Below are 26,996 nucleotides of genomic sequence, written 5' to 3' on the forward strand. Positions count from 1 at the left end.
CATTCATTCAATTCCTTTGCCTTACCTTCTGGAAATAAGCTCTGTCTCTTGAGATTCAGCTCCCCTCCTTTTTTTCTGGGTGTTTGTTGTTTGCATTTTTTTGGTTTAGTTATTGGTTTTGCAGAGTTTTCTCCCCATATACATACATTTTTCACCTTCTTTTTTCTCCTTTTTCTTTTCTCTCTAACCTTTTGTCTTTTTCTCAATATCATTTTTGCATTCTTTTCTCTCCCCTAATTCTCTTTTCTCTGATGGTCACCTTTATTTGGTGTTACTGGTTTTGTGAATAATTCGTGTTATTTTCCCTCTGTGTTGTGCGTTGTTGAGTTGTATTTTGTGCCTTTTTGTCAACATGGTAGAGAGTGAACCACATAACAAGACACCCTGAGAGGAGCAAAAATGGGGACACAAAAATATCCCCTATACATAAAAAAAGGGGGAATCATCTGAAAAGGAAGTAAACAAAATGGAGGCAAGCAATTTGTCAGAGAAAAAATTCAGAGCAATGGACATAAGGACGTTGAAAGGATGGAAGACAAAATCAACAACATGTTTAAGAATCAATAGGAAATGAAGAACCACCAAGAAGAAATAAAGAATGACATATCTGCAATAAAGAACAAAATAGTAAACATCAACAGTAGACTGGAAGAAGCTGAAGACTGCATCAGTGAGCTAGAAAACAAGGTAGGAAAAAACATCCAAGCAGAGCAGCAACTGGAAAAAAAAACACCTGAAAAAACAGGAGGAGAGACTAAGGGAGCTTTGGGACAACATGAAATAAAACAACATCCAAATAATACGGTGCTAAAAGGAGAGGAAACTAGGAAAGGAATAAAAAACCTGTTTGAAGAAATAATGGCAGAAAACTTCCCTGATATTGGGAAGAAAAAACTCACACAAGTCCAAGAAGTTCACAGAGACCCCAACAAGATAAACTCAAAATGACTGACACCAAGACACATCATAATTAAATAGGCAAACACCAATGACAAAGTAAGACTCTTAAAGGTGGCCAGAGAGAGACAGAAAGTTACCTATAAGGGATCTCCCATTAGACTAGCAACTGATTTCTCAACAGAAACACATCAGGGAATGGAATGGAATATACAAAGTGATGCAAAGCAAGGGACTGAATCCAAGAATACTATACCCAGCAAAGCTATCATTTATAATTGAAGGGGAAATCAGGAGCGTCACAGACAAAAAAAAAAAAGGGATAAAGGAGTTTATTACCACCAAACCAGCAATGCAAGAAATGCTAAAGAAACTGCTGTAAAAAGGAGAAATAGGAAGTAGAAAAGGAACACAGGCAAAAGAATAAAAATAGTGACAAACAAGTACCTATCAATAATAAACTTAAATGTAAATGAATTAAATGCTGCAATCAAAAGACATAGGGTAGCTGAATGAATAAGAAAACATGATCCATATATCTGCTGACTACAAGAGACCCACCACAGAACACAGAACTCATACAGACTGATAGTGAAGGGATGGGGAAATTATTTTTCAGACAAATGGAACTGAAAAAAAAAAGCTGGGGTAGCAATACTAAATCTGACAAATTAGACCTCAGAGTGAATGCAATAACAAGAGATAAGGAATAACACTTCATAATAATCAAGGGAGCAACTCAACAAGAGGATATAACTCTGGTAAACATAAATGCACCCAATACAGGAGCACCCAAATACATAAAGAAAACTTCTGGAAGATATTAAGGGAGAGATTGACAGCAACACAGTCATAGTATGGGACTATAATACCCCATTGACACCACTGGATAAATCCTCTAAACAAAAATTCAGCAAGGAAAGATCAATCCTAAATGACTCACTAGATCACATAGACTTAATTAACATCGTCAGAACATTTCACCCCAAAGCCACAGAATATACATTCTTCTCAAGTGTACATGGGTCATTTTCAAAGATAGACCACATATTGGGACACAGGCAAAGTCTCTTCAAATTCAAGAAAATAGAAATCATATCAAGCATCTTCTCAGATCACAATAGCATAAAATTAGAAATCAACCTCAAAAAAATGAAAATAAATCAAACACTTGGAGGCTAAATAGCATGCTATTAAACAATGGTTGGGTTACCAAGTAGATCAAAGAAGAAATAAAAAGAATCCTAGTAAAAAAATGACAATTAAAACAAAACATTCCAAAATCTATGGGACACAAAGACAGCAGTCTTCAGAGGGAAGTTTGTAGCTCTACAAGCCTACCTCAAAAAACAAGAAAAAACGGTAATAAATTATCTACCCTATACCTCAAAAAATTAGAAACAGAGCAACAAGAAAATCCCAGAGTAAGCAGAAGGAAGGAAATAATAAAGATCCAAGAGGAAATAAATGACATAGAGACCAAAAAAAACAACACAAAACAATATTAAAGATCAATAAAACCAAGAGCTTGTTCTTTGAAAGGTTAAACAAGACTGATGAACCTCTAGCCAAGCTCACCAAGAAACAGAGAGGACCCAAATAAACAAAATCAGAAATGAAAGAGGTGAAGTAACAACCAACCCCACAGAAATACAAAATTTTATGAAAAAATACTATAAACACTCTATTCCAATGAAATGGACAACCTAGTTGGAATAGACATATTCTTAGAAAGTTATAAGCTCCCAAAACTCAATCAGGAAGAATCAAAAAAACTGAATAGGCTGATAACTACTGATGAAATTGAAGCAGCAATCAAAAATCTTCCAGAAAACAAAAGCCCTGGTCCTGATGGTTTTACAGGGGAGTTCTATGAAGCATTCAAATAACTAACACCTATCCTCCTCAGATTATTCCAAAAAATTCAAGAGGAAGGAATACTTCAAACTCTTTCTAAGAAGCCAGCATTACGCTTATTCCAAAACCAGATAAAGACACCACAAAAAAGAGAACTACAAGCCAATATTTTTGATATACAAAGATGATGAAGTCCTCAACAAAATTCTAGCAAATCAGATCTAGCATTACATTAGAAAGATCATACACCATGACCAAGTGGTATTTATTCCGGGATGCAAGGATGGTACAATATCCGCAAAGCAATAAATGTGATACATCACATAAACAAATTGAGAGACAAAAATCACATAATCATATCAATCAATGCAGAAAAATATCTGACAAAACCCAACACCTTTTCTTGATAAAAACCATCAGCAAAGTGGAAATTGAGGGATCATACCTCAACTTAATAAAAGCCTAATATGACAAACCTACAGCCAACATCATATTCAATGTGCAAAAACTAAATACATTTCCCCTAAGAATTGGAACAAGACAGGGATGCTCACTTTCAGCACTCCTGTTCAATATAGTACTGGAAGTGCTAGCCATAGCGATCAGACAAGAAGAAGAAATAAAAGGCATCCAATTTGGAAAAGAAGAAGTAAAACTGTTCTTATTCGCAGATGACATAATACTGTACATAGAAAACCCTAAAGACTCCATCAAAAAATACTAGACTTACTAAATGAATTCATCAATATAGCAAGATACAAAATTAACACCCAGAAATCTATGGCATTTTTATACACCAATAATGAACTCACAGAAAGAAAAACTAAAAAAAAAAAAAAATTCAATCTACCATTGCACCAAAAAAATTAAGATACCTAGGAATAAAAGTAAGGAGGTAAAAGATCTGTACTCAGAAAACTACAAGACATTGAAAAAAGAGATGGAAGAAGACATAAACAAATGGAAGAATATACCATGTTCATGATTGCTAGAATCAATATCAGTAAAATGTCCATGCTATCCAAAGCAATCTATAGATTCAATGCAATCCCCATTAAGATACCAATAGCATATTTCACAAACTCTCCAAAAATTCATATGAAACAAAAAAAAAGACCCCCAATAGCCACAGCAATCCTGAGAAAGAAGAACAAAGTTGGAGGGATCACAATATCAGATATCAAGCTATCTTACAAAGCCACTGTTCTTAAAACTGACTGGTACTGGCACAAGAACAGACATATAAACAATGGAACAGAATGAGAACCCAGAAATTGACCCAAGCCATTATGCTCAATTAATATTTGACAAAGGAGGCAAGAGCATACAATGGAGTTAAGACAGTCTCTTCAATAAATATAAATGGTGTTGGAAAATTGGACAGATACATGCCCAAAAAAATGAAATTAGACAACCAACTAACACCATATACAAAAATAAACTCAAAATGGATGAAGGATTTAAATGTAAGATGGGAAACCATAAAAATCTTAGAAGAATTCACAGGCAGCGAAATAGGAGACATATGAGATAGCAATATCTTTACCAATACAGCTCCTAGGCCTATGGAAACTAAAAAGAAAATAAACAAATGGGACTACATCAAAATAAAAAGTTTCTGCACAGCAAAAGAAACCATCAACAAAACAACAAGAAAGCCCACTGCCTGGGAGAACATATGTGCCATTGTTATCTCCAATAAGGGTTTAATCTCCAAAATTTACAGGGAACTCATACAACTTAACCAAAGGATGATAATCCAATCAAATAATGGACAAAGGACCTAAATAGACACTTTTTGAAAGAGGACATACTGAAGACCAAGAGACATGAAAACATGCTCAAAGTCACTAATCATCTGAGAGATGCAAATCAAAACAACAACGAGGTACCCTCTCACAGCTGTCAGAATGACTATCATGAACAATTGTGCAAATGAAAAGTGCTGGCAAGGATGTGGAGAAAAAGGAACCCTCATGCACTGCTGGTGGGAATGCAGACTGGTTCTGCCACTGTGGAAAACAGTTTGGAGTTTCCTCAAAAAGTTAAAAATGCCCCTCCCATTTGACCCAGTAATCCCACTTCTAGGAATATATCCCAGGAAATCAGAAATACCAATTAGAAAGGATATATGCACCCCTATGTTCTTAGCAGCACAATTTACAATTGTTAAGATTTGGAAACAGCCTAAGTGCCCATCAGCAGATTAAAAAATGTGGTACAGCTCTAAAATGGAATACTATGCCGCCGCTATAAAAAAGAAGGAATCCTTACCATTTGCAACAGCATGGATGGAACTGGAGAGCATTATGCTAAGCAAACTAAGCCAGTCGGAAAAAGATAAATATCACATGATCTCACTCATATATGGGATATAATGATCAATATAAACTGACGAACAAAAGTAGATCTAGAGACAAGGTGCAGGGGAGGCAGAGTTAAAGATCAACCAAAGAACTTGCATGCATGCATATTAGCATAACCAATGCACACAGACACTGGTAGTGTGGGGGCTTGCCCTTGAGGGAAGGAGTAGCGTGGTGAGATCAATTGGGGAAAAAGGAGACATATGTAATACTTTAAACAATATATATATATATATATAAATGATGGGTGGTGTTCGTCACATATGGACGAACAACGACCAGTAGAAGGAAGTCAATCCTACAGGGGTTGTCTTGGCAATGGCTGCACCCTCCCACAAGCTGTTTTCCGGAGCTGTTTCCTGTAAGGGCAGAGTTTGAGGCAGGAACCCACCTGGGAGTGTGGAGGCAGATTTTTCTAAAGTTTGAACCTGAGTGGGGCGGCTGAAAGGCTTAGAAAAGACAGACAAGGGAATGAAAGCTGGGTCTCGGTGGGATGCTGCTTCTCTGAGAGACAGCGACCAGGCCCACAGCTGTGCCTTTATTTTATAGCAGAAGCTATGAGGCAAAGTAAGGGCGTGGCCAAGATGTTTACAAACATTCTCCTGGGTTTCAATCCTACTCAACTACATGCACCTGAACTCTATCAAGCCCACATCACTCAGGCACGTGGGGCCACGTGTTCGGACCATAGGTTCAAGCTTACAACTACAGCTGTTGGCTATAATTGTGCTGGGAGGGCCCTGCCCTCCAAACTAGGACTTGCACGTGGCAATGAGAGGACTATGCCCTCTCATCAGTTCAAGGCTTGAACCTGTCCAAAACACTGTAGCGGCTCCCCACAATAATGTTTTAATTCTGTTTCTTTGTTACTAATGTTGTGGCCCCACCCCATAACAAAGAAACAAAGGAAAATTTCCCCATCGAATTTCTGAATAGTATTATTCCTTCGGGAATGCCGTGTCATAAATTAAAATTGAAAGTGGGTGCAATCATCATGCTATTGAGAAATCTCAATAGTAAATGGGATCTTGGTAATGGTACCAGATTTATTATCAAAAGATTACGACCTAATCTTACGACCTAATCTAATGACCTAAGATTACGACATTATTGAAGCTGAAGTATTAACAGGATCTGCAGAGGGAGAGGCTGTTCAGATTCCAAGAATTAATTTGTCCCCATCTGACACTGGCCTCCCATTTAAATTGATTTGACAATGGTTTCCCGTGACGCCAGCATTTTTGATGACTATTAATAAATCATAAGGACAAACTCTAGACAGAGTAGGCATGTTCCTACCTGAACCCGTTTTTGCACATGGTCAATTATATGTTGCTTTCTCTTGAGTTTGAAGAGCATGTGATGTTACAGTCAAAGTTCTAAGTACTTCATCACAAGGGAAATTAGTCAAGCACTCTGAAAGTGTTTTCACTCTTAATGTGGTGTACAGGGAGATATTAGAATAAGTTTAATCATTTTATCAGTCATTGCATCACTGTTGTTTTTATATCATGTTTTTTTATTTTCATATCACGTTTTTGTTGTTTTCATATCATGTTTTTGTCGTTTTTATATCATGCCTCTGTTATTGTTATATCCTTTTGTTACTGTTTATTTATTAATAAATTTATATATTATTTTCATATACATTTTACTAATTTCCTTTCATCTCTCACATTTCTATTATAGAGAAAGGGCAAACAGCAATGCTAAAATATCTCTGCTAATTAATTCCCTTTTTAAAAAAATATATTTTATTGATTTTTTACAGAGAGGAAGGGAGAGGGATAGAGAGTTAGAAACATCAATGAGAGAGAAACATCGATCAGCTGCCTCCTGCACACTCCCCACTGGGGATGTGCCAGCAACCAAGGTCCATGCCCTTGACTGGAATCAAACCCAGGACCCTGAGTCCACAGGCTGATGCTCTATTCACTGAGCCAAACCAGTTAGGGCAATTAATTCCCTTTTAATGTGCATGAATTTCATGCACCAGGCTACTAGTATAAAATAAAAGGGTAATATTCAAATTAACCCTAACAGCGGATCAACTGGGAATGACTGGTCACTATGACGCGCACTGACTACCAGGAGACAGATGCTCAATGCAGGAGCTGCCCTCTGGTGGTCAGTGGGCTCCCACAGAGGGAGCTCCGCTCAGCCTCAAACTGGGCTGATGGCTGCAAGTGCTGTGATGGTTTCAGAAGCCTCGCCTGCCTCCTCCACAGAGCTAAGGACGTCTGTCAGTTGGACATCCCCGAGGCACTCCTATGTTGCCAGAGGGATATCTGACTGCCAGCTTAGGCCCAATCCCCAGGAGAGCAGGCCTAAGCTAGCAGATGGACATCTCTCAAGGGGTCCCAGACTGCGATCCCCCCAAGTACACGAATTTTCATGTATTGGGCCACTAGTATCTATACTAATAAAAAGGTAACATGCTCATTAGACCAGTCGTCATCTGGACATCCATCCACATGTCCTTCTGGACAACGCCACGGTGGCAGGTGCTGAGACAGAGGTGGTTAGTGGCGACCAGGTCAGCAGGAGAGGGCAATTAGGCGCGACCAGCCCAGCAGGGGAAGGCAGTTAAGGGCCACCAGGCTGGTAGGAGAAGGCAATTAGGGATGACCAGGCTGGTAGGGGAGGGCAGTTAGGGTGACCAGGCCAGCAGGGGAGGGTAGTTAGGGGTGACCAGGCCAGCAGGGGCGGGCAGTTAGGGGTGACCAGGCTGGCAAGCAGAGGCAGTTAGGGGCTATCAGGCAGGTGTGCAGGTGAGCGGTTAGGAGCCAGCGGTCCCGGGTTGCGAGAGGGATCCCAGATTGGAGAGGTGCAGGCCAGGCTGAGGGACCACTCCCCCCACACTGTACACTAATTTCGTGCACCGGGCCTCTAGTAGATATATAAAGACAAAAACAGATACATGATATATCTTTGTAAGAGCAAACCTTTCATTATCTATAATAATAAAAGCATAATATACAAATCAACCGAAAAACCAAACAGCAGAATGACCTTCCGGATAACCATGCTATTACACACACTGGCACCAGGCCAGCCAAGGCAGGTGCAAGGTGATTGGTCTGGGGGCCCTACCATCACCCCACAATCGCCCCACAGAGGAAGCTCAGTTCACCCTCTGTGGGGCGATCAATTGGGGGGCTCTGTGATTAATTGTTCACCCCAAAGAGGGAGGCACAGGCCACCCTCTACATGGCAGTCGATTGTGGAGCCCCGGCCAGGTGGGCGGGGCCTCCCTCTGCGGGAAAATTGATCACAGAGCCCAACAATTGATCACCCCACAAAGGGAGTCCCAGGCCAGCCAAGCGATTACACCCCATGCCTGTTGCCCACAGAAGGAGACGATTGGTGGCAGGGGAGATGGGGCAGCACCTCACAGATGGCAAGCAGTGGCAGCGGCAGTGCTAGCAGCTGGGGGAAGGAAAGCCCCAATAAGCCCTGATCACCGGCCAGGCTAGGGACCATACCCAAGGGGTCCCGGATTGCGAAAGGGCATAGGCTGGGCTGAGGGACAACTCCCCCCTCCCCAGTACATGAATTTCATGCACTGGGCTGCTAGTTAATGAATATTTGTTTAGGTCCAGAAAAAAAGGGACTTGTCCAATGTCACATAACTAGTAAGTCCCTGTTGACTACCAATATGATATTCTTTCCTCCATGATATTGCCTATGGTTGAGTAAAACATAATTTTCATAACCTTGACAATAAACATTCCTAGACTTAGCATTTTATTTTGTGAAACTTACTAAGAAGAGTCAACCAACAAGAAAGACATATCTTAGAAAGAACTTCAGTACACTATATACACAGATACACATACACACTTATGTTCATGTGCATACCAATACTGTCTATACATATAATTATCAGTGCACTTATTAATCAAATTTAGAGGCATAAAGAGAGTGTATTACCTGGGCTTTAAGGAATTCTGTTTTAAGCTCTTTGGCTGGAGACTTTTTCCTGTAATTAAAAATGTTTTAAAATATATCATGATATTTTTTAATTGCACAGCTAATTTTTAAATGTTTAATTAAACCCTTTATAAAAATGAATATCTTTAAAAGAAATTTATATATTTTTAAAAGCCATAAACTCCACATAGGTTAAATGATAAATAATTAAATAACATTTCTCAAATGAACTTCTCATTGCTATGATTAAAATATGGAAAGATGAGATAGGGCAAGGAGTTTCAAAATACATTGGTCCATTTTTTTCCCTCTGGTCATCTTTTCTTTGCTAAGTCAAAGATCAAAGTCATTTGTCCAATAAATTTCTTTATAGATTTTGTGGAGCTGCATAAACATGGAATTCTTCATTTCTTTTTAAACTATATATTTATATAAGGGCTTGACCAATCCAATTTAAATGCAAAAGTTATTTTATTTTACTAAAGATGGTATTCATTTAATAAGACCAGTTTATAAAATCCATTTACATTAAAATATAGGTAATTGTTTTTATAAAATAAGTACAATGAAGAAGTCTGTAAAGCCCTGGCTGGGTGGCTCAGGTGGATGGAGTGTCTTCCCATACACTAAAAGGTTATGGGTTTGATCCCCAGTCAGGGCATGTATGGGAGGCAACTGATTGATATTTCTCTCTCACATTAATGTCTCTCTCTATTTCTCCCCATTTCTCCCTTCCTCGCTCTCTAAAATCAATTTAAAAAATATATCCTTGGTTGATAATTTTAAAAAAAGCAAGAATTTCAGTTAAAAATAAAAAATCATAGCCCAGACTAGGGAGTTAATGTACAAATTACAAATCATTAGCTAAACCATCAAGGACACAATGTAAATTCTTTCCCCTAAAACTATTTACAAATTTAATTCTGCCTGCCTGTTCCTAAATGTTTTGTGGTTCATTCTCCTCCTCTTTAGTTCATGCTTCACTTCTCAGCTTTCTCCCACAATCATATCCTTATTTGCTTATAAAACTATATATAGTAATGCATCACCAACAATAAGGATACATTCTGAAAAATCCATTGTTAGGTGATTTTATTATTGTACAAACATCAGAGAGTATGCACTGACACAAACATAGATGGTACAGCCACCTACACACCTAGGCCTATTGCTCCTGGGCTACAGACCTATGTAGCATGTTACTGTGCTGAATACTGTACACAGTTGTAACACAATAGTACTTGTGTACCTAAATATATATAAATATAGAAAAGATACAGTAAAAATATAGTATAAAAATTTACAATGGTACATCCATGTAGGGCACTGATCATAAATGTAGCTTGGAGAACTGGAAGTTGCTCTGGGTAGGTGAGTGAGTGGTGAGCGAACATGAGGACTAGAACATTACTGTACAATACTGTAGATTTTATAAACACTATTAATGGCCCGGTGCATGGAGGGGGGGGGGGTGGTGTCCCTCAGCCTGGCCTGCACCCTCTCCAATATGGGACCCCTCAAAGGATGTCCTACTGCCGGTTTACAGGGATCGGGCCTAAACCAGCAGTTGGACATCACTCTCACAATCTGGGACTGCTGGCTCATAACCACTCACCTGCCTGCCTGCCTTCTTCCCTGATTGTCCCTCCCCACTGGCCTGCTTGCCCCCAACTGCCTCCCTGCTGGCCTGCTCACTCCAAATTGCCCCCCCCCCAGCTGCCCTGATCATTTCGAACTGACCCCCACTGATGGCCTGCTCACCCCCAACTGGCCCACCAGCTGGTCTGCTTACCCCCAATGGCCTCGCTCCCCATCAGCCTGATCACCCACAATGGCCGTCCCATCCTGGCCTGATCACCCACAACTGCCCTCCCCTCTTAGCCTCTAACCACCTTTACCTCAGCCCCGCCACCATGGCTTTGTCCAGAAGAACATCTGGAAGGTCTCCTGGAAGGTCTCTCAGTCTAATTAGCATATTACCCTTTTATTATAGATAGAGGCCTGGTGCATGTGTGGGGGCCAGCTGGTTTGCCCTGAAGGGTGTCTTGGATCAGGGTGGGGGCCCGCTGGGGTGCCTGGCCAGCCTGGGTGAGGGGCTGATGGCTGTTTGCAGGCTGGCCACAGCCCCTTCAGGGTGGGGGGGTGTCCCGCTGGGGTGCCTGGCCAGCCTGGATGAGGGGCTGAGGGCCGTTTTCAGGCTGGCCACACCCCCTTCAGGGTGGGGGTCCCCATTGGGGTGTCTGGCCAGCCTTGGTGAGGGGCTGAGGGCCGTTTTCAGGCTGCCCACAGCCCCTTCAGCATGGGGGGGGGGGGGTCTTGCTGGGGTGCCTGGCCAGCCTGGGTCAGGGGCTGATGGCCATTTTCAGGCTGCCCATGTCCCCTGGTGACCCAAGCTCCCAGCCTCTCCTTTTTTTCCTTTTTCTTTTTTTTCTCCAGCACCTCCTTGAGAAGAGGTCAGGGTGGGCTGGAAGCAGGTATCTGGGATTTATTTATCTTCTATAATTAAAACTTTGTAGTCTTGAGCGGAGCCCAGGGCTGGCCAGGGCAGGAGGGAAGTTTGGCTTCCTCCATCGCTGGAGGCAACCCAAGCTGCCTGCTTGCTCCAGCTCCATGGCCGCTGCCATCTTAGTTGGGTTAATTTGCATACTTGCTCCTGATTTGCTGGTGGGTTTAGCAGAGTGGCGGAATGATGGTTAATTTGCATGTTTCTTTTTTATTAGTGTAGATACTTATGCTACATGAAACATAAATAACATGAGATTAAATAAAGCATAAGAGAAAATTATGCAACTAAGAGACACAGTAACATGAATATATATGAGGTTGCTTCCAGCATAACATGACATATTGTTTTACAATAAACATTTTTTATAAGTAGAAAGAGTATACTCTGAAATAACAATAAAAATTGTAAATACATAGTCATTTATTATCATTATCAATATCATCTACTGTACAAAGTTGTATATGCTATATTTTCTTACGATTGGCAGTGCAGTAGGTTTGTTACACCAGCATCATCACAAACAGAGTAATGTGATGTACTATGACATTACAACATCTACAATATCACCACGTGATAGGAATTTTTCAGCTCATTATAATATTTTGGGACCACTGCCCATGTCATCTGTTGTTGACCAATATGTTGTTGTAATATGGCTCATGACTATATTTGCTAATGTTATTTTTTTAAGAAACCTATTAATAAGTTATGTTTATATTACCTCAAATTGTATAAAATAAAAATGTAAATTAACAAGGAAAGAAAACATTAGCATTGTATCTTTATGTCTTACGGTTCTGAATCCTCAGATTTTTCTTTAGCTTTTTTCTTCTCCATTTTCATAGTTTTCTTTGTTCGATCATATGTCGGCTTTGTTGTCTGTGTAATTTTATATAAGCCAGAAAACATTAATGAGACAATAAATTATAGGGAAATATATGATAATAAACATTATTAAGATTTCCATTTTACATTGAGAATCACTATACTGTTTTTCAAGGAAAATTATCTGAATAAAAGGAAAAAATTAATGATACATTCAGAATGTTTATTATAGTGTTTTACATAATGTAAGTTGTATATAAGTTAACACATATAAAAATAATTGAATTCCCCCAATAAATTATAGTCAGTTCTTCTATAATATGGTATATACCTTCATGAAAACCACCTCACCTTGAAAACTCATGCAATATAAACTGCAGGATGTATGGGGAAGTAGGGTTAGGTGCACAGCGCACAAAAAAGTTGTCAGTGATACATTTTTTAAAATAACAACCTAATAAAAACATTAATACAGTTTTATACAGTTAAATAATTACAAAACATTTACTATGAAAAACATAGCTTTTTATCTTGAAAAAGACACGAGTTAGTTTGTGGAAGTGAGTGTTGAATAGGTTGCAACTTGTGAATTTTTGTGCAGTGTTGGAAGGTTGGTTATCTGAAACAAAATGAAAAGTCGTAACACCAGATATGAACTGGTGTGGTACACTATATACACGGTGAACTAAGGTAGCTTATAGATACTCTTTTCTGCCTTTATCTATACTTTTTGGAGATAAAATGAGCATAAAGCAAATATAAAATTCACATTATGCTCAAATTGTTCAACTGTGTTCAAATTTGCATTTCAAAACAAATATTATGGCACTACTGACTACATGTTTTAAAGTATTCTTGAACTACCACATAGTACCAGATTATTTTATTCAAGAAAGTAGAGAAAAATTAGATTATTGAAAATTTTAGATGTGCTTAATATAGGAGACCTATTAAAGTATTAGGTGGTTATTTCCTGTTTCAGCCCACAACTTCCAACAGATATCAAATTCACAACAGTGGAAAAGTTCTCACAAATTAAACATAAAGTATAACAATTTCTCATAAAATATGAAAAATAAATAGAATAAATTCTTAATGAGAATTGTTAAGGCCCCCGAATAATATTTTCTAACTTAAATATGAATCTTTGGATATACTTAGTATTCAGAAAAGTTTAATACATGTTGGCAATCAAAATGCTAAAATAATGAAAGGAAAAAAGACTAAAAAATAATGAACAGATCATGAGTGAGCTGTAGGACAATTTCAAGTGAACTAATGTGCTTATAATTGTAATTCATGATGAAGAGAAGGGGTAAGGAAAAGTATTTAAATAAATAATGGCTAAATGCTTTTCAAATTTGAGGAAAACTATGCACAAAACCACAATAATATAAAACAATTACTTAATATATCTCTATATATAATGGAGGAATATGCAAATTTGTCTGGGATGCCATCACATCACCACCGTTCACAGGTGGGCGGCACTCAGGGTCTATGCCTGATTTCGTCCCACCCAGGCAGATTCTCCCGCAGCCTACAGCCAAATCCCAATGCTGACCTGGGGTTTATTAACTTCACTGGATCTGCTCCCCAAAACCCCACCCCATACCCCAGGACCACGCTGCCTGCAGCAGGGCACCCTGGCAGTGTCCTGACAGGTGGCCCGGGAAAGCAAAGTGGAGCAGGGGCTGCAGGAAGCCATGGAGGGACAGGGCTGCCAGAGCCAAGCTCCCAGGGGTCTGAGAAGAGCACCTGAAGGAGGAGGAAGCTTCCGCGATGCAGCGGGCCTGGAGCCGGCGGCCTGCCAGGGGGTCTGCAGGCGCATGAACAGGCCTCCGCCTGAGGGGCAGCTTCAGTAAAGCAGCTGTCCAGGAGGCAGGCAGTCCAAGGGGCGCAGAGCGGCGCCAAGGTGGGGTGCAGAGGAGGGGGCTCAGGCTGGGGCAGGGGGCCGGTGGGCGGGGATCTGCCTCGCCCAGGAGAGCGAGGTTCTGCAGTGGCCCAAAGATGCGGGAAACAAGAGGCGATGACAGCCAGTGTGGAAGGATGCCTGGGCGAAGGGGCGCGGACTCGCAGCCCTGAGGCGGGTGTTGAGGGGCGACGCCACCTCAGTGGAGGGGCACCGCACTGCCAGGTACCCCACTACAGCGGTTCGGGGAAACTCCCGGTGCTAACCTGCCTTGCCATGGCCTGCGCACTTGAGAGGCCAGGACTCCTGCTCCCGCCTTGGCCCAAAAGCAAGCCAATTCCCGCCCCACCCCCAGTTCCCACCCAGTCCCACGGAGGCACGCATCTTCATGGTGAGTGCGAAGCCTACCATGTGCTCTTCAGAAGCGGGGGGGGGGGGGGGGGGGGGGGGGGGGGGGGGGGGGGGGGGGGGGGGGGGGGGGGGGTTGGCGGGCAGTAAAGAATGGCAGCAGGGGACGGGGGAGAGGAAAGAATGTGGAGCATACAGGATGAAAAGGTGCTTGAGAACGAGGCTCAGAAGCCTCACAGGGAGGTTTTTTCTATTTGCGAGGACCTCGACTGTCCCTTAGGAAAGGCGGACAGCGCAGTTGTGAGGGCTCCCTGTGCGCTGAGCCTAGTTCCATAGCCAACTGGAATTGGCCTGTTTCCTGGTCTGAAAAATGGATTAAGCATGTCCCAGTGCCTTCACTGAGCTTTGAGGGCCAATTGAAATACTATATAAAGAAAATGAGGGAAGAAATGAGAAAGAAAAGGAAGGGCGAGAAACACAAAAGAAAGACTGGAAGGAACCTGCAAACCTATTGTCATTTAAATAGAGAATATAGTCAACAGTGTTGTAATGATGGTATGATGCCAGGTGGGTACTGGAATATTGGGGAACACTTTGTAAAGAATATGATTGTCTAACCTCTATTCTGTAACTAATATAAAACCTGAAACTAATATAAAATAATATTGAATGTAAAGAAATGAAAATAGGAGTGAAATTTTTATGAATTTCAAAGTTTAAATAAAGGCTGTAAAGGAAGGAAGGGGGAAAATAGAAATAGTGTTTTTCATTTTACCACTTTATTGTCTTTTCAGTAAATGAAAAAGACAGTTGTCTTTATATGGTGCTTTTATACTTTCTAAGTCATTATCTCATTTGATGTTCAGGGCAACTTAAAGACAAGATAATTATTCCCTTCACTATTCAAAGAAAGGAAATCTTGGTGTATGGACCCAATGATTCAATCATAAAGCCCTTATTATAAAAAGCAAGGTTAGTGAAATTTTCTGTGAAGGGTCATATCTATACTAATAAAAGCCTTGGGGGTGATCAGGCCAGCAGGGGAGTGGTTAGGAGGTGATCAGGCTGGCAGGCAGAAGCGGTTAGGGGCAATCAGGCAGGTAGGTAAGTGGTTAGGAGCCAGCAGTCCCAGATTGTGAGAGGGATGTCCGACTGCTGGTTTAGGCCCGTTCCCACCCCAGGCCACTAGTATCATAATAAAATTATTTAAAAGCAGTGGTAAAATCTTAAAAGAATACTGAAGAGAAAAGCAGACTACATACAAGAATAAGGAGGACAGAAGACTTCTTCTTATCAGAAACAATACAAGTAGCCCTCGCCAGTTTTGCTCAGTGGATAGAGCCTAAGCCTGTGGACCAAAGGGTCTCAGTTCTATTCCAGTCAAGGGCACATTATTTGGTTGCAGGCTTCTCTCAGGGCCTGTGCAGGAGGCAACGAATTGATGTGTTTCTCTCACCTTGATGTTTCTCTCTGTCTTTCCCTCTCTCTTCCACTCTCCCTAAAAATCAATGGAAAAATATCCTTGGGTGAGGAAAAAAGGAAGAGAGGGAGGGAGGAGGAAAGGAAGGAAAGGAAGGAAAGGAAGGGAAGGAAGGGAAGGAAGGGAAGGAAGGGAAGGAAGGGAGGAAGGAAGGAAGGAAGGAAGGAAGGAAGGAAGGAAGGAAGGAAGGAAGGAAGGGAGGGAGGAGGGAGGGAGGGAAGGAGGGAGGGAGGGAGGGAGGGAGGGAGGGAGGAAGGAAGAGCAAAATCTTTAAAGTACTGGAAGAAAAACATCAGCCTGGAATTCATTATCCAAAAGAAATATCTTTCAAAATTGAAGGCATAAAATATGTTTTTTAGAAATCAAAGAGTTAAAAGTATACATCACTAGGAAAACTGCACAATGAAAAAGAAAATGATAAAAGAATCCTTTAAGCAGAAGAAAAATGGTATCAGACATAAATAAGAAATACAGAAATTAAAGATGAGCACCAGAAACCATAATTGCATGAGTAAATATAAAGACTGTTTTTCTTATTATTTAAATCTCTTTAAAAGGGCTTCCGCTTGGGGGTGGAGGTGGCAGGGGAGAGGTCAATGGGGAAAAAAGGAGACTCATGTAATACTTTAAACAATAGAGAATTTTTTTAAAAAAGGTAATAGTTTACAGAAAAACTAATAACAATGTGTTGTGCAATTTATATTATATGTAGTAAGCCATATGATGTGTATGAAAACAATAGCTCAAAGGCTGGAAAGGGAGAAATGAAAGCCTATTATTTGAAGGTTCATGTACGTGAAGTGATTTAATGTCACTTGAATATGACTGCATTCATTAAAAACAAGACCGTCAACCCTAAAGTAACCAGTAAAGCAAACAATTGAGCAGTCAATATAAAGTAATACAGATTTTTCTACCTGGAAATGGGGTGCTGTTATAATATACAACTAAACATTTTAAAAATATATTTTATTGATTTTTTACAGAGAGGAAGGGAGAGAGATAGAGAGTTAGAAACATCGATGAGAGAGAAACATCGATCAGCTGCCTCCTGCACATCTCCTACTGGGGATATGCCCGCAACCAAGGTACATGCCCTTGACCAGAATCGAACCTGGGACCTTTGAGTCCACAGGCCGACGCTCTATCCACTGAGCCAAACCGGTTTCAGCTACAACTAAACATTTTAGACTTGGATTTGTAATTGAACAGAGGGCAAAGGCTGGAAGAATTTTGTGGAGCATACAAAATATTTTTAGAAAATTATGTAAAGAAGACTAGTCCCTTAATTTGATAAACAGGAGGGAAGGAGAGAAGGAGCAGGATAGGGAAAGGGTGGGGGTTGGGGGGAGAAAGAGAGAGAGGGGGGGGGAGAGGGAGAGAGATCCCCTTTAAAATTAGGAAAAATGAAAAATACCTGCTTTCATCATCTATTCAATACTATTATAGCCAGTGTAGCAATGCAATAAAAAAAAGAATAGAAAATATTAAGTTATAAAGCAAGAAAAGTCAGGTTATCATTATCCATAGCTTTGATTATTTAAGTAAGAAATAAAAATCTAATCATATGACAGTGTAACTAGAATTGTGGATGCAAATTCAACATACAAAAAAAGTATTGTACTTCTCTATCAATAGTTACAAATATCTTTTAAGAGATAGCAGTTAAAGTAGCATAAAAATATGAAGCACCTAAAATTAAAAATGAGTGAAAGCTTAAGAAGAAAACCATAGCATTTATCATTAAAATTAAAGAAAACCTTCAAAAATGGAAACATTTAATAACTAACAAAAAGATGTGTCTTGATATCCTAGATGTAAATCTCTCCAATTTGATGTACAGATTCAGTGCAATGATAGAATTTGACATTTAACACTAAAATTTATATAAAAGTGCAAAAGCCAAAAATAACTAACTTATTTTTAAATTAAATTTATTGGTGTGAAATTAGTGAATAAAATTGTATAGGTTTCTAGTATACATTTCTATGATATGTCATCTGTATATTACATTGTGTGCCCACCACCCAAAGTCAAACCTTCTTCTGCCACCATATATTTGACCCCCTTTACCCTTTACTATCCCCTCTTCTCACTGGTAACTACCATACTTTTGTCTGTGTCTGTGAGTTTTTGTTCACTTGTTTTTGTCTGTTCATTTATTGCTTTCAGTTTTATATCCCACATATGAGTGAAATCATATGGTTCTTAACTTTTTCTGTTTGACTTATTTCACTTAGCATAATATTTTCAAGATCCATCCATGTGGTTGCAAATGGCAGTATTTAATCTTTTCTTAGGGTTGAGAAGTATTTCATTATATACACATATAATAATTTCTTATTAAAAAAAAACAAGGGAGGTTGACTTGCCCTATAAAAAATCAGGCCTAATCTAAATTTTTAATCATCAAGGATCTCAGACACTGGAGTAGGAAAAGACAAGGACAATGAAACAGAATTGAAAGAGCAAAAACAAATTTTCTTTAAGCAATAGTATTTTCCTGTGACAGCATATGCTTCTAGGAGATCCAATTAGGAAGCTAAAGTAGAAAGTCAGGTGATAGCAGAAACAGAGTTAATAAGGAGTCAGCAAATTGTACACCAAATCTGCCCTGCTGCTTGTTTTTGTAAATAAGTTCTTATTGGTACACAGCCCTGCTCATTCATTTATGTATTGTCTGGGATTATTTTCATACTACAGAAGCAGATCTGAGTAGATGGAATAGAGATGGTGTGGCCTCAAAACATAAATAGTTATCTAGCTCTTTAGAGTAAAAGTTTGTTGATACTTGGAATAAGAGATAAGATAATAATTAGGGAAACTTTACCAAGTACAATAAACACCAGGTATTTGTGCCCAGTATCCTTTTACCCTTGTATTAAGAAACAGCACCACATTTTAGGAGGGTTCTGCACCTCCCTCATCTCAAATTGTCCTGCTGACATGTGACCCAAGCAAGGTCAGTAAGATATAATAACCTAAGAATTGTCTATTATGGAAATGAGTAATTCCAAAACCAGTAAACAAAGGGATGGGGCAGGGGGGAGGGGGGCAATAGCCATAAGCTCCCTCTCTGAAAATTCCCTAAAATGACAGATGTAGTGTCTGTCCATGAACTTCTATTATTTTGACTCCAAGAACTGCCCTAGGTCTATCCCTCACCAAATATGTTTTCAATTTTCCTTTAATTCTGAGTTACCTGTCCAAAAAATTTTTTGCTTTAGATAGTGAGGGTCAGTTTCTTCTACTTAAAAAGAAACAACAATCTACACTAATAAAAGGGAAACATACAAATTGGTGTCACTCTGCTGCGCCCATCAGCCAATCAGGATGAGTATGCAAATTAACCCAACAAAAATGGTGGTTAATTTGCATATGCAGGTGTGAGCAAAGACTGAAGATGACTGAAGACTGAAGATGACTGAAGACTGAAGAGGCTTGGCTTCTCCACTGCAGCCGGAGCGGAGAAGCCAAGCCTCACTGCTGTGGCCCAAGCAGAGAAGCCAAGACTCGAGGCCAGACCAAAGGCCTGGGTCCTGGGTACCAGCAGCCAGGGGAAGGAAGGCCTATTGCATGAATCTTCTTGCAATGGGCCTCTAGTCTATATAATAAAAGCCTAAGCGACCTTAATGGCAGATGACCAGAATGACCAGTTGCTATGATGTGCACTAACCACCAGGGGGCAGATGCTCAATGTAGGAGCTGCCCCCTGGTGGTCAGTGCACTCCCATAGGGGGAGCACTGCTCAGCCAGAAGCCGAGCTCATGGCTGGCAAGCACAGTGGCGGTAGTGGGAGCCTCTCCCACCTCTGTGGCAGTGCTAAGGAGCAGCGAGCAGGCAGGCGGTAAGGAGCAAGGGGTCCCGGACTGCAAGAGGGCACAGGCTGGGTTGAAGGACCCCCCTAGGGCATTAATTTTGTGCAAAAGGGCCTCTAGTAATAATAATAAAACCCTTAACTGACACAGGAAACTACTGATTACCATGTGGTGGACAGGCTAAAAGTCAAATGTGGCTTTTGATTATTAAAATTGGTTGTCTAGCCCAGCCAGCATGGCTCAGCAGTTGAGCGTCAACCTACGAACCAGGTCATGGTTGACTCCCTGTCAGGGCACAAGCCTGGCTGAAGGCTCAGTTCTCAATGTGGGATGTGCAGGAAGCAACCAATCAATGATTCTATCTTATCATTGACTAGAGGCCTGGTGCACGAAATTAGTGCATAGGATGGGGGGCGGTCCCTCAGCCCGGCCTGCAACCTCTCCAATCTGGGATCCCCCTTGCAATCTGGGACCGCTGGCTCCTAACCGCTCACCTGCCCACCTGCCTAATAGCATGCAGGACTGGAGTGAGGGTGAGAGTGTTAGAGGGTGAGTATGTTCAAGGGAGAGTGTGTGTGGGTGTGTGTGTTGGGCATCTGTCTGTTGGTGTGGGAAATCCTGGCATGTGTTCTGTTGCTCCTGGCAGAGGAGCTGGTAGCTATCTCTGTATGCTGCTCAGCTGGGCATTTCTTGGTGCTTAAGATTGTACAGTGTGCTGTTTTAGAGGAGTCTACAGGAAAACAGCCCTGAACGAGCACCCCAAGGCCACAGACAGGTGCATCCAGCCCCACTGCTGCAACCCAACATCCATGTATGTATGAGCTTGCCACTGCTACACAGACAATCAAGTTACAAAGGCCTGGGGTGGGGCAGTAACTGGGTGGTCGTGGCAAAGGGGAAAAATTGGGGGAGGGGTATCTGTAATACGCTCAACAATAAAGATAAAAAAAATCAATGGAAATGTATCCTTGGGTGAGAATTAATCATAACAATAGCATAACAATTGTTATAATCATAACAATTATTGAATAATAATTTGAAGTCAGGGAGTGTGATACCTCCTACTTCATTCTTCTTTTTTTCAGGATAGTTTTGGCTATTTAGGGTCTTTTGTTATTCCATACAAATCTGATGATTTTTTGCTCTATTTCTCTTTAAAATTCCTTTGGGATTTTGATGGGCGATTCCATTACATCTGTATATTGCTTTGGATAATATGGATATTTTAACTATACTGATTCTTCCAATCCATGAACATAGAATATCTTTCTATTTCTTTGTGTTTTTTTTCAATCTCTTTTAATAACACTTTGTACTTTTCAGTGCATACGTCCTTCACATGCTATGTTAATTTTATCTGTAGGTATTTTATTCATTTTGTTACAATTGCAAAAGATTTTTTATTCATTTCTTTTTCTGAAATTTTAATTTTAGCATATAAAAATGCAATGGATTTTTTTAATATTAATTTTGTATCCTGCAACTTTACTGTGGGGTTTTTGGTGGTTGTTTCTAATATTTTTTGGTGGAGTCTTTGGGTTTTCTATATAAATATCATGTGATCTGCAAAAAGTGACACTTTTGTTTCTTCATTTCCAATTTGAATGACTTAACTTTGTCTTGCCTGATTACTCTGGCTAGGCCTTCTAGTGTTCTGTTGTATAAACATGGTGTTTATTCATCCTTACCTTGTTCCTGATCTTAAAGGAAAAGCTTTCAGTTTTTCACCATTGAATATGATATTAGCTGAGGGCTTGGATCTTGAGAATATGATGATAAGCACAATGAAGTCAGACAGAAAAAGTCAAGAACCATATGTGAGATGAAACTGAAAGCAACAAATGAACAAACAAGAAAAACAAACCAACAAAAACTCATAGACACAGACAACAGTATGTTGGTTACCAGAGGGGAGGGGGTGGAGGTCGTAATGGATAAAGGGAAATCAAATATATGGTGATGGGAGGAGATTTGACTTTGGGTGGTAAGCATACAATGCAATATACAGATGATGAATTAGAGAATTGCATACTTGAAAGCTATATAATTTTATTAATCAGTATCACCCCAATAAATTTTATTAAAACAAATAAGTATCAGGATGTGGAGAAATTGGAAATATTGTGCAATCTCGGGAGCAATGTAAAATTGCCCAACTATTTAGAAACAATACAGACGTTGTTCAAAATATTAAAAAGAGAATGACCTTTTGAACAGAAATCACGCTTCAGGGTACATATCCAAAAGAATTGAATGCAAGGTCATACATAGATATTTGCAAACCCATGTTTATTGCAGCTATCTTTCATAATAGGAAGGAGTTGGAAATAATTTATTTTTTAATCTAGGCACCACAAATGCTTTTTAAAAAATATATATTTATATTTTATTGATTTCAGAGAGGGAGAAGAAGAGAGAGATAGAAACATCAATGATGATAGAGAATCATCGATTGGCTGCTTCCTGCATGCCCCACACTGGGGATCAAGCCTGCAACCCGGGCATGTGCCCTGACTGGGAATTGAACTGTGACCTCCAGGTTCATAGGTCAACACTCAACCACTGAGCTATACCAGCTGGGCCAAATGCTTTTAATTTTAGTTCCAAATTTCTGTAACATTTATAGGTGAGAATAAAGTTAAATTAACTTTTTTAAAAAGATCTGAAATGGCTAAGAAGTAGATGGAAGTTACACTCACCTCATCTCAGGTCCAAAGAAAATTACAACTAAATTATAGAACAATCAACCTGATTAACCAACTGAATATTAACTGAACACAAGTCTTATAACCAACTAGAGGCCCAGTGCATGAAATTCATGCACGAAGTGGGGTTCCTCAGTCCAGCCTGCACCCTCTCCAATCTGGGACCCCTCGGGGGATGTCCGACTGCCAGTTTATCCCAATCCCACAGGCAGTCAGACATCCCTCTCGCAATCCTGGATGACTGGCTCCTAACCACTCGCCTGCCTGCCTGCCTGATCGCCCCTAACCCCTCTGCCTGCCTGCCTGATCACCCCTAACCCCTCTGCCTGCCTGCCTGATTGCCCCTAACTGCCTTTGCCTGCTGGCCTGATCACCCCTACCTTGCCCCCTGCCAGCCTGATCTCCTCTACCTTGCCCCCCTGGTGGCCTATCACCCCTACCTTGCCCCCCTGCTGGCCTGATCGCCCCTAACTTGCTCCCCTGCCGGCCAAATTAACCCTAACTGCCTCTGCTTTGGCCCCCGGCCTAAGCCACAGTTTGGCCTCCCTCTATGGGAGGCGACCTGGTGGATCAGGGGAAGGCACTGCCCCCATTACCCCTCTGCTGCTGCCACTGCCGGCCTGAGCCTGGGCCATTCACAGCTGACCGTGGCTGCTTGAGCCTGGGCCCTTCACAGCCGCCCGCAGCTGCCTGAGCCTGGGCCCAGCCCTCACAGCAGCTGTCGCGGCTTTGTCCAGAAGGATATATGGATGGTCGTCCGAAAGACATCCACTCTAACTAGCATATTACCCTTTTATTAGTATAGATGTTTCTTCTCTCTCTCCCCCTCTCCCTTCCTCTCTGAAATTAATAAAAATATAATTTTTAAAAATGTGGTTGTCTACAAAAATAAAATTATTAAAAGAAAATTAAGCTATTGTTTGTGTCCAAGGCTATGCATATGTGCCTATAAATTCCCCGGTTAATCTCTCTCCACCCACCCAACCCTGCCTTCCCTTTGAGATTTGTCAGTCTGTTTCAGGCTTTTATGTCTATGGATCTATTTTGTTCATCAGTTTATTTTGTTTATTAGATTCCACATATGAGTGAGATCATGTGATACTTGTCTTTCTCTGATGGGCTTATTTCACTTAGCATAATACACTCCAGGTCCCTCTATGCTGTATCAACAGGTAAAAGATCATTCTTTTTCTAGCAACATAGTTTCTTCTCTCTCCTCCTCCTCTCCTTTCCTCTCTAAAATGTATCACAACTTTTTTATCCACTCATCCACTGATGGGCACTTGGGCTGTTTCCAGATCTTAGCTATTGTAAATTGTATATAAGGAACTCATACAACTTAACAAAAGGAAGACAAGCAATCCAATTTAAAAATGGGCAAAAGACCTGTATAGACACTTCTCTAAAGTGGGCATACAAATGTCCAAGAGACTTATGAAAAGATGTTCAACATCACTAATCACCAGAGAAAAGCAAATTAAAACCACAATGAGATATACCTTACACCTGTCAGAATAGCTACCATCAACACACCAACAAATGACAAGTGCTGGCAAGGATTTAGAGAAAAGGGAACCCTAGTACACTGCTGATGGGAATGCAGACTGTGCAGCTAGTATGGAAAACACTATGGAGTTTCCTTAAAAAATTAAAAATTAAACTGCCATTTGAGCCAGTGATCCCACTTCTAGGAATATATCTTAAGAAAACTGAAAACATGAATTGGAAAGAATATATGCACCCCTGGGTTCATAGATATCTTGGGTTTTATCCTCATAGATATCTTGGGATATAATACTACTACTATACATGTAGACATGATCCTTCCATATTTTTCCTTTACATTTCTATACTTCTTTATGTTTCCACACACAAAACCTAAAGAAACAATACAAGAAAGAAAACCAGAAACTGCTGCAGCACCTTCGAGTTATCTAAGAAGCCCCACAATTTTTTACTATTTTTTAATTTTTCAATTACAGTTGACATACAATATTGTATTAGTTTCAGGTGGACAACCCAGTAATTAGACAACTATATAAGTTACTAAGTAATAACCCTGATAAATCTAGTTAACTCATTTGACATCATACATAGATAATACAACATTTTTGACTATATTCCCTATGCTGTACTTTACATCCCCATGACTATTCTGTAACTACCAATTTGTATTTCTTAATCCCTTCAACTTTTTCACCTGTCCCCCAAACCTCCTCCCATCCAGCAACCATCAACATATTCTCTGTATCTATGAGTTTGTTTCTGTTTTGCTTGTTCATTTATTTTGTTTTTTAGATTCCACATATAAGTAAAATGATTTGGCATTTGTCTTTTTCTGTCTGAATTATTTCACTCAGCACAATAACCTCTAGGTCTACCCATGTTGTTGGAGATGGTGAGATATTTTTATGGCTGAGTCATATTTCATTGTATGTATGCACCACATTTTTATCTATTCATCTATTCATGGACAATTAGGTTTCTTCCATATCTTGGCTATTGTAAACATAGCCGCAATGAACAAATATATGTATTTAGTCTTTCAAATTAGTATTTGGGGTTTCTTCAGATAAATACCCAGAAGTGGAAGTGATGGGTATTTGAGTCTCTTGTTATAGCCTTTGTTTTAAAGTTTGTCTGGTATAAGTATTGCTACCCCAGCTTTCTGGGTTTTTGTTGTTGTTGTTTGTTTCCATTTTCATGAAATATTTTCCCATCCCTTTACTTTTCATCTGTATATGTCTTTCAATCTGAAGTCTCTCATAGACAACATACGTAAGGGTCTTGTTTTGTTATCCATTCAGTCCTATATGTTTTTTTTTTTTTGATTGGAGCATTTAACCCATTTTCATTTAAAGTGATTATTGATAGGTATATATTTATTACCATTTTATTCTTTCTAACTACGTTCCTCCTTTTTTCCTTTTTTTTTCTAAAAGAAAACCATTTAACTCTTTTTATCATACTGGTTTGGTGGTAATAAACTCGTTTAGCTTTTATCTTGTCTCGGAAGCTCTCTACTTCACCTTCAATTTTTAATGATTATGTGAAGTTATCCCAGAAGCTCCTTAAACTATCCTCATTTTTGAAATTCCTTTTCTTTCTTTCTTTTCTGTTCTTATGTGGTATTCTCTGCTTCATCTACTCTACTATTGATTCTCTGTAATGTACTCTTTATTTCAGTTATTGTATTCTTCATTTCTGACTGGTGCTTTTCTATGTATCTCCTTGGTATGTTTTCTATCTCTTTGTTGAAGTTCTTACTGAGATAACTGAGTATCCTTATAACCAGTGTTTTGAACTCTGCATCTGATAGATTGCTTGTCTCCATTTTGTTTTGTTCTTTTTCTGGAGTTTTGTTCTTTGTTTTTCCCCATTTGGGATATATTTCTTGATCAAGTCATTTGGCTTCCTCCTGTGTTTGTTTCTATGTATCAGGTAGAGCTGCTATATCTCCTGGTCTTGGTAAAGTGGCCTAATATAGTAGGTTTTCTGTAGGGCACAGTGGCACAGCCTCCCCATTCACCTTACCTGGGCACTCCAGGCGCACACACCCCCACCTTGTATGGTCTATGTGCACCTTTCTGTTGTGGTTAAGCCTTGATTGTTAATAGTACATCAATGGGAGGGATCTATCTCCAGTCCAATTGGCAGCAAGGACTGGCCACAACTACCATGGAGAATCTGTTGTTCAAGGGCTGACCCCACAGAGCAGAACTGGCTTCAGCAGGGCTATGGTGCTCATTTAGTCTGTCCCTTAACTGTGATCTTGTGGAAATGGTTTGGTGGTGCTTTGTTGAAGTCTGAAGCTCTCTACAAGGTGTGATGGCTCTGGGGCCTCCGGAGAAATACAGGCAAGGTCAGCTACCACCTGTGCCCTATTCAGGGCCACTAGGCATGAGCTACAAAGTGATCTCCAGATGGCTGCTAGTTTTGCTGGGTTCGTAGGTGCCCAAAAGAGGCCAAGCTGCAAACCAAGGCCAGTTGTAGCTAGTGCTGGGCCTAGGGTTGCTTAGTAAGCAGTCCAAGGCAACCAAAGGCGAGATGTTACTTGAGAGATTTTAGGAAAGTCCACATCATGAGCCAATAAAGGCCATTTGAATGGAAAAGCAGCTTGTGTAGGCCTGCAAATTGAGTGAGGTAGAGTCTCAGGGAATCACCAGGCCAGGGCAGGTTGATAGAGATTCAAATATGGCATCTGCCTGCCAAGTCTGTGTGGGGAGGGCTTAGGAAAGGAATAATGGTTTCTGTCAGCACTTCTGTCTGAGAAAATGCTGTCCTTCCAGCCTTTGATAGACAATTCAGTTCCATCCCATATATTCCTGGTGCTTTTCAAGTTGCTATTG

General features: G+C 40.3%; 1 protein-coding gene across 1 annotated transcript in view; it reads right to left on the reverse strand.

Annotated features, from left to right (window-relative positions):
• The window catches only part of CCDC7 (coiled-coil domain containing 7), a 179,993-nt gene that overhangs the window by 20,964 nt on the left and 132,033 nt on the right, over window positions 1–26,996 (reverse strand). The window contains exon 12 of the mRNA XM_036336754.1: window positions 12,353–12,438. Within this exon, the coding sequence (XP_036192647.1) occupies window positions 12,353–12,438 (86 nt within the window). The remainder of the gene's footprint in view (window positions 1–12,352; window positions 12,439–26,996) is intronic.

This window comes from Myotis myotis, unplaced genomic scaffold (genome assembly GCF_014108235.1).
Source record: "Myotis myotis isolate mMyoMyo1 unplaced genomic scaffold, mMyoMyo1.p scaffold_m19_p_1, whole genome shotgun sequence".
NCBI lineage: Eukaryota > Metazoa > Chordata > Mammalia > Chiroptera > Vespertilionidae > Myotis > Myotis myotis.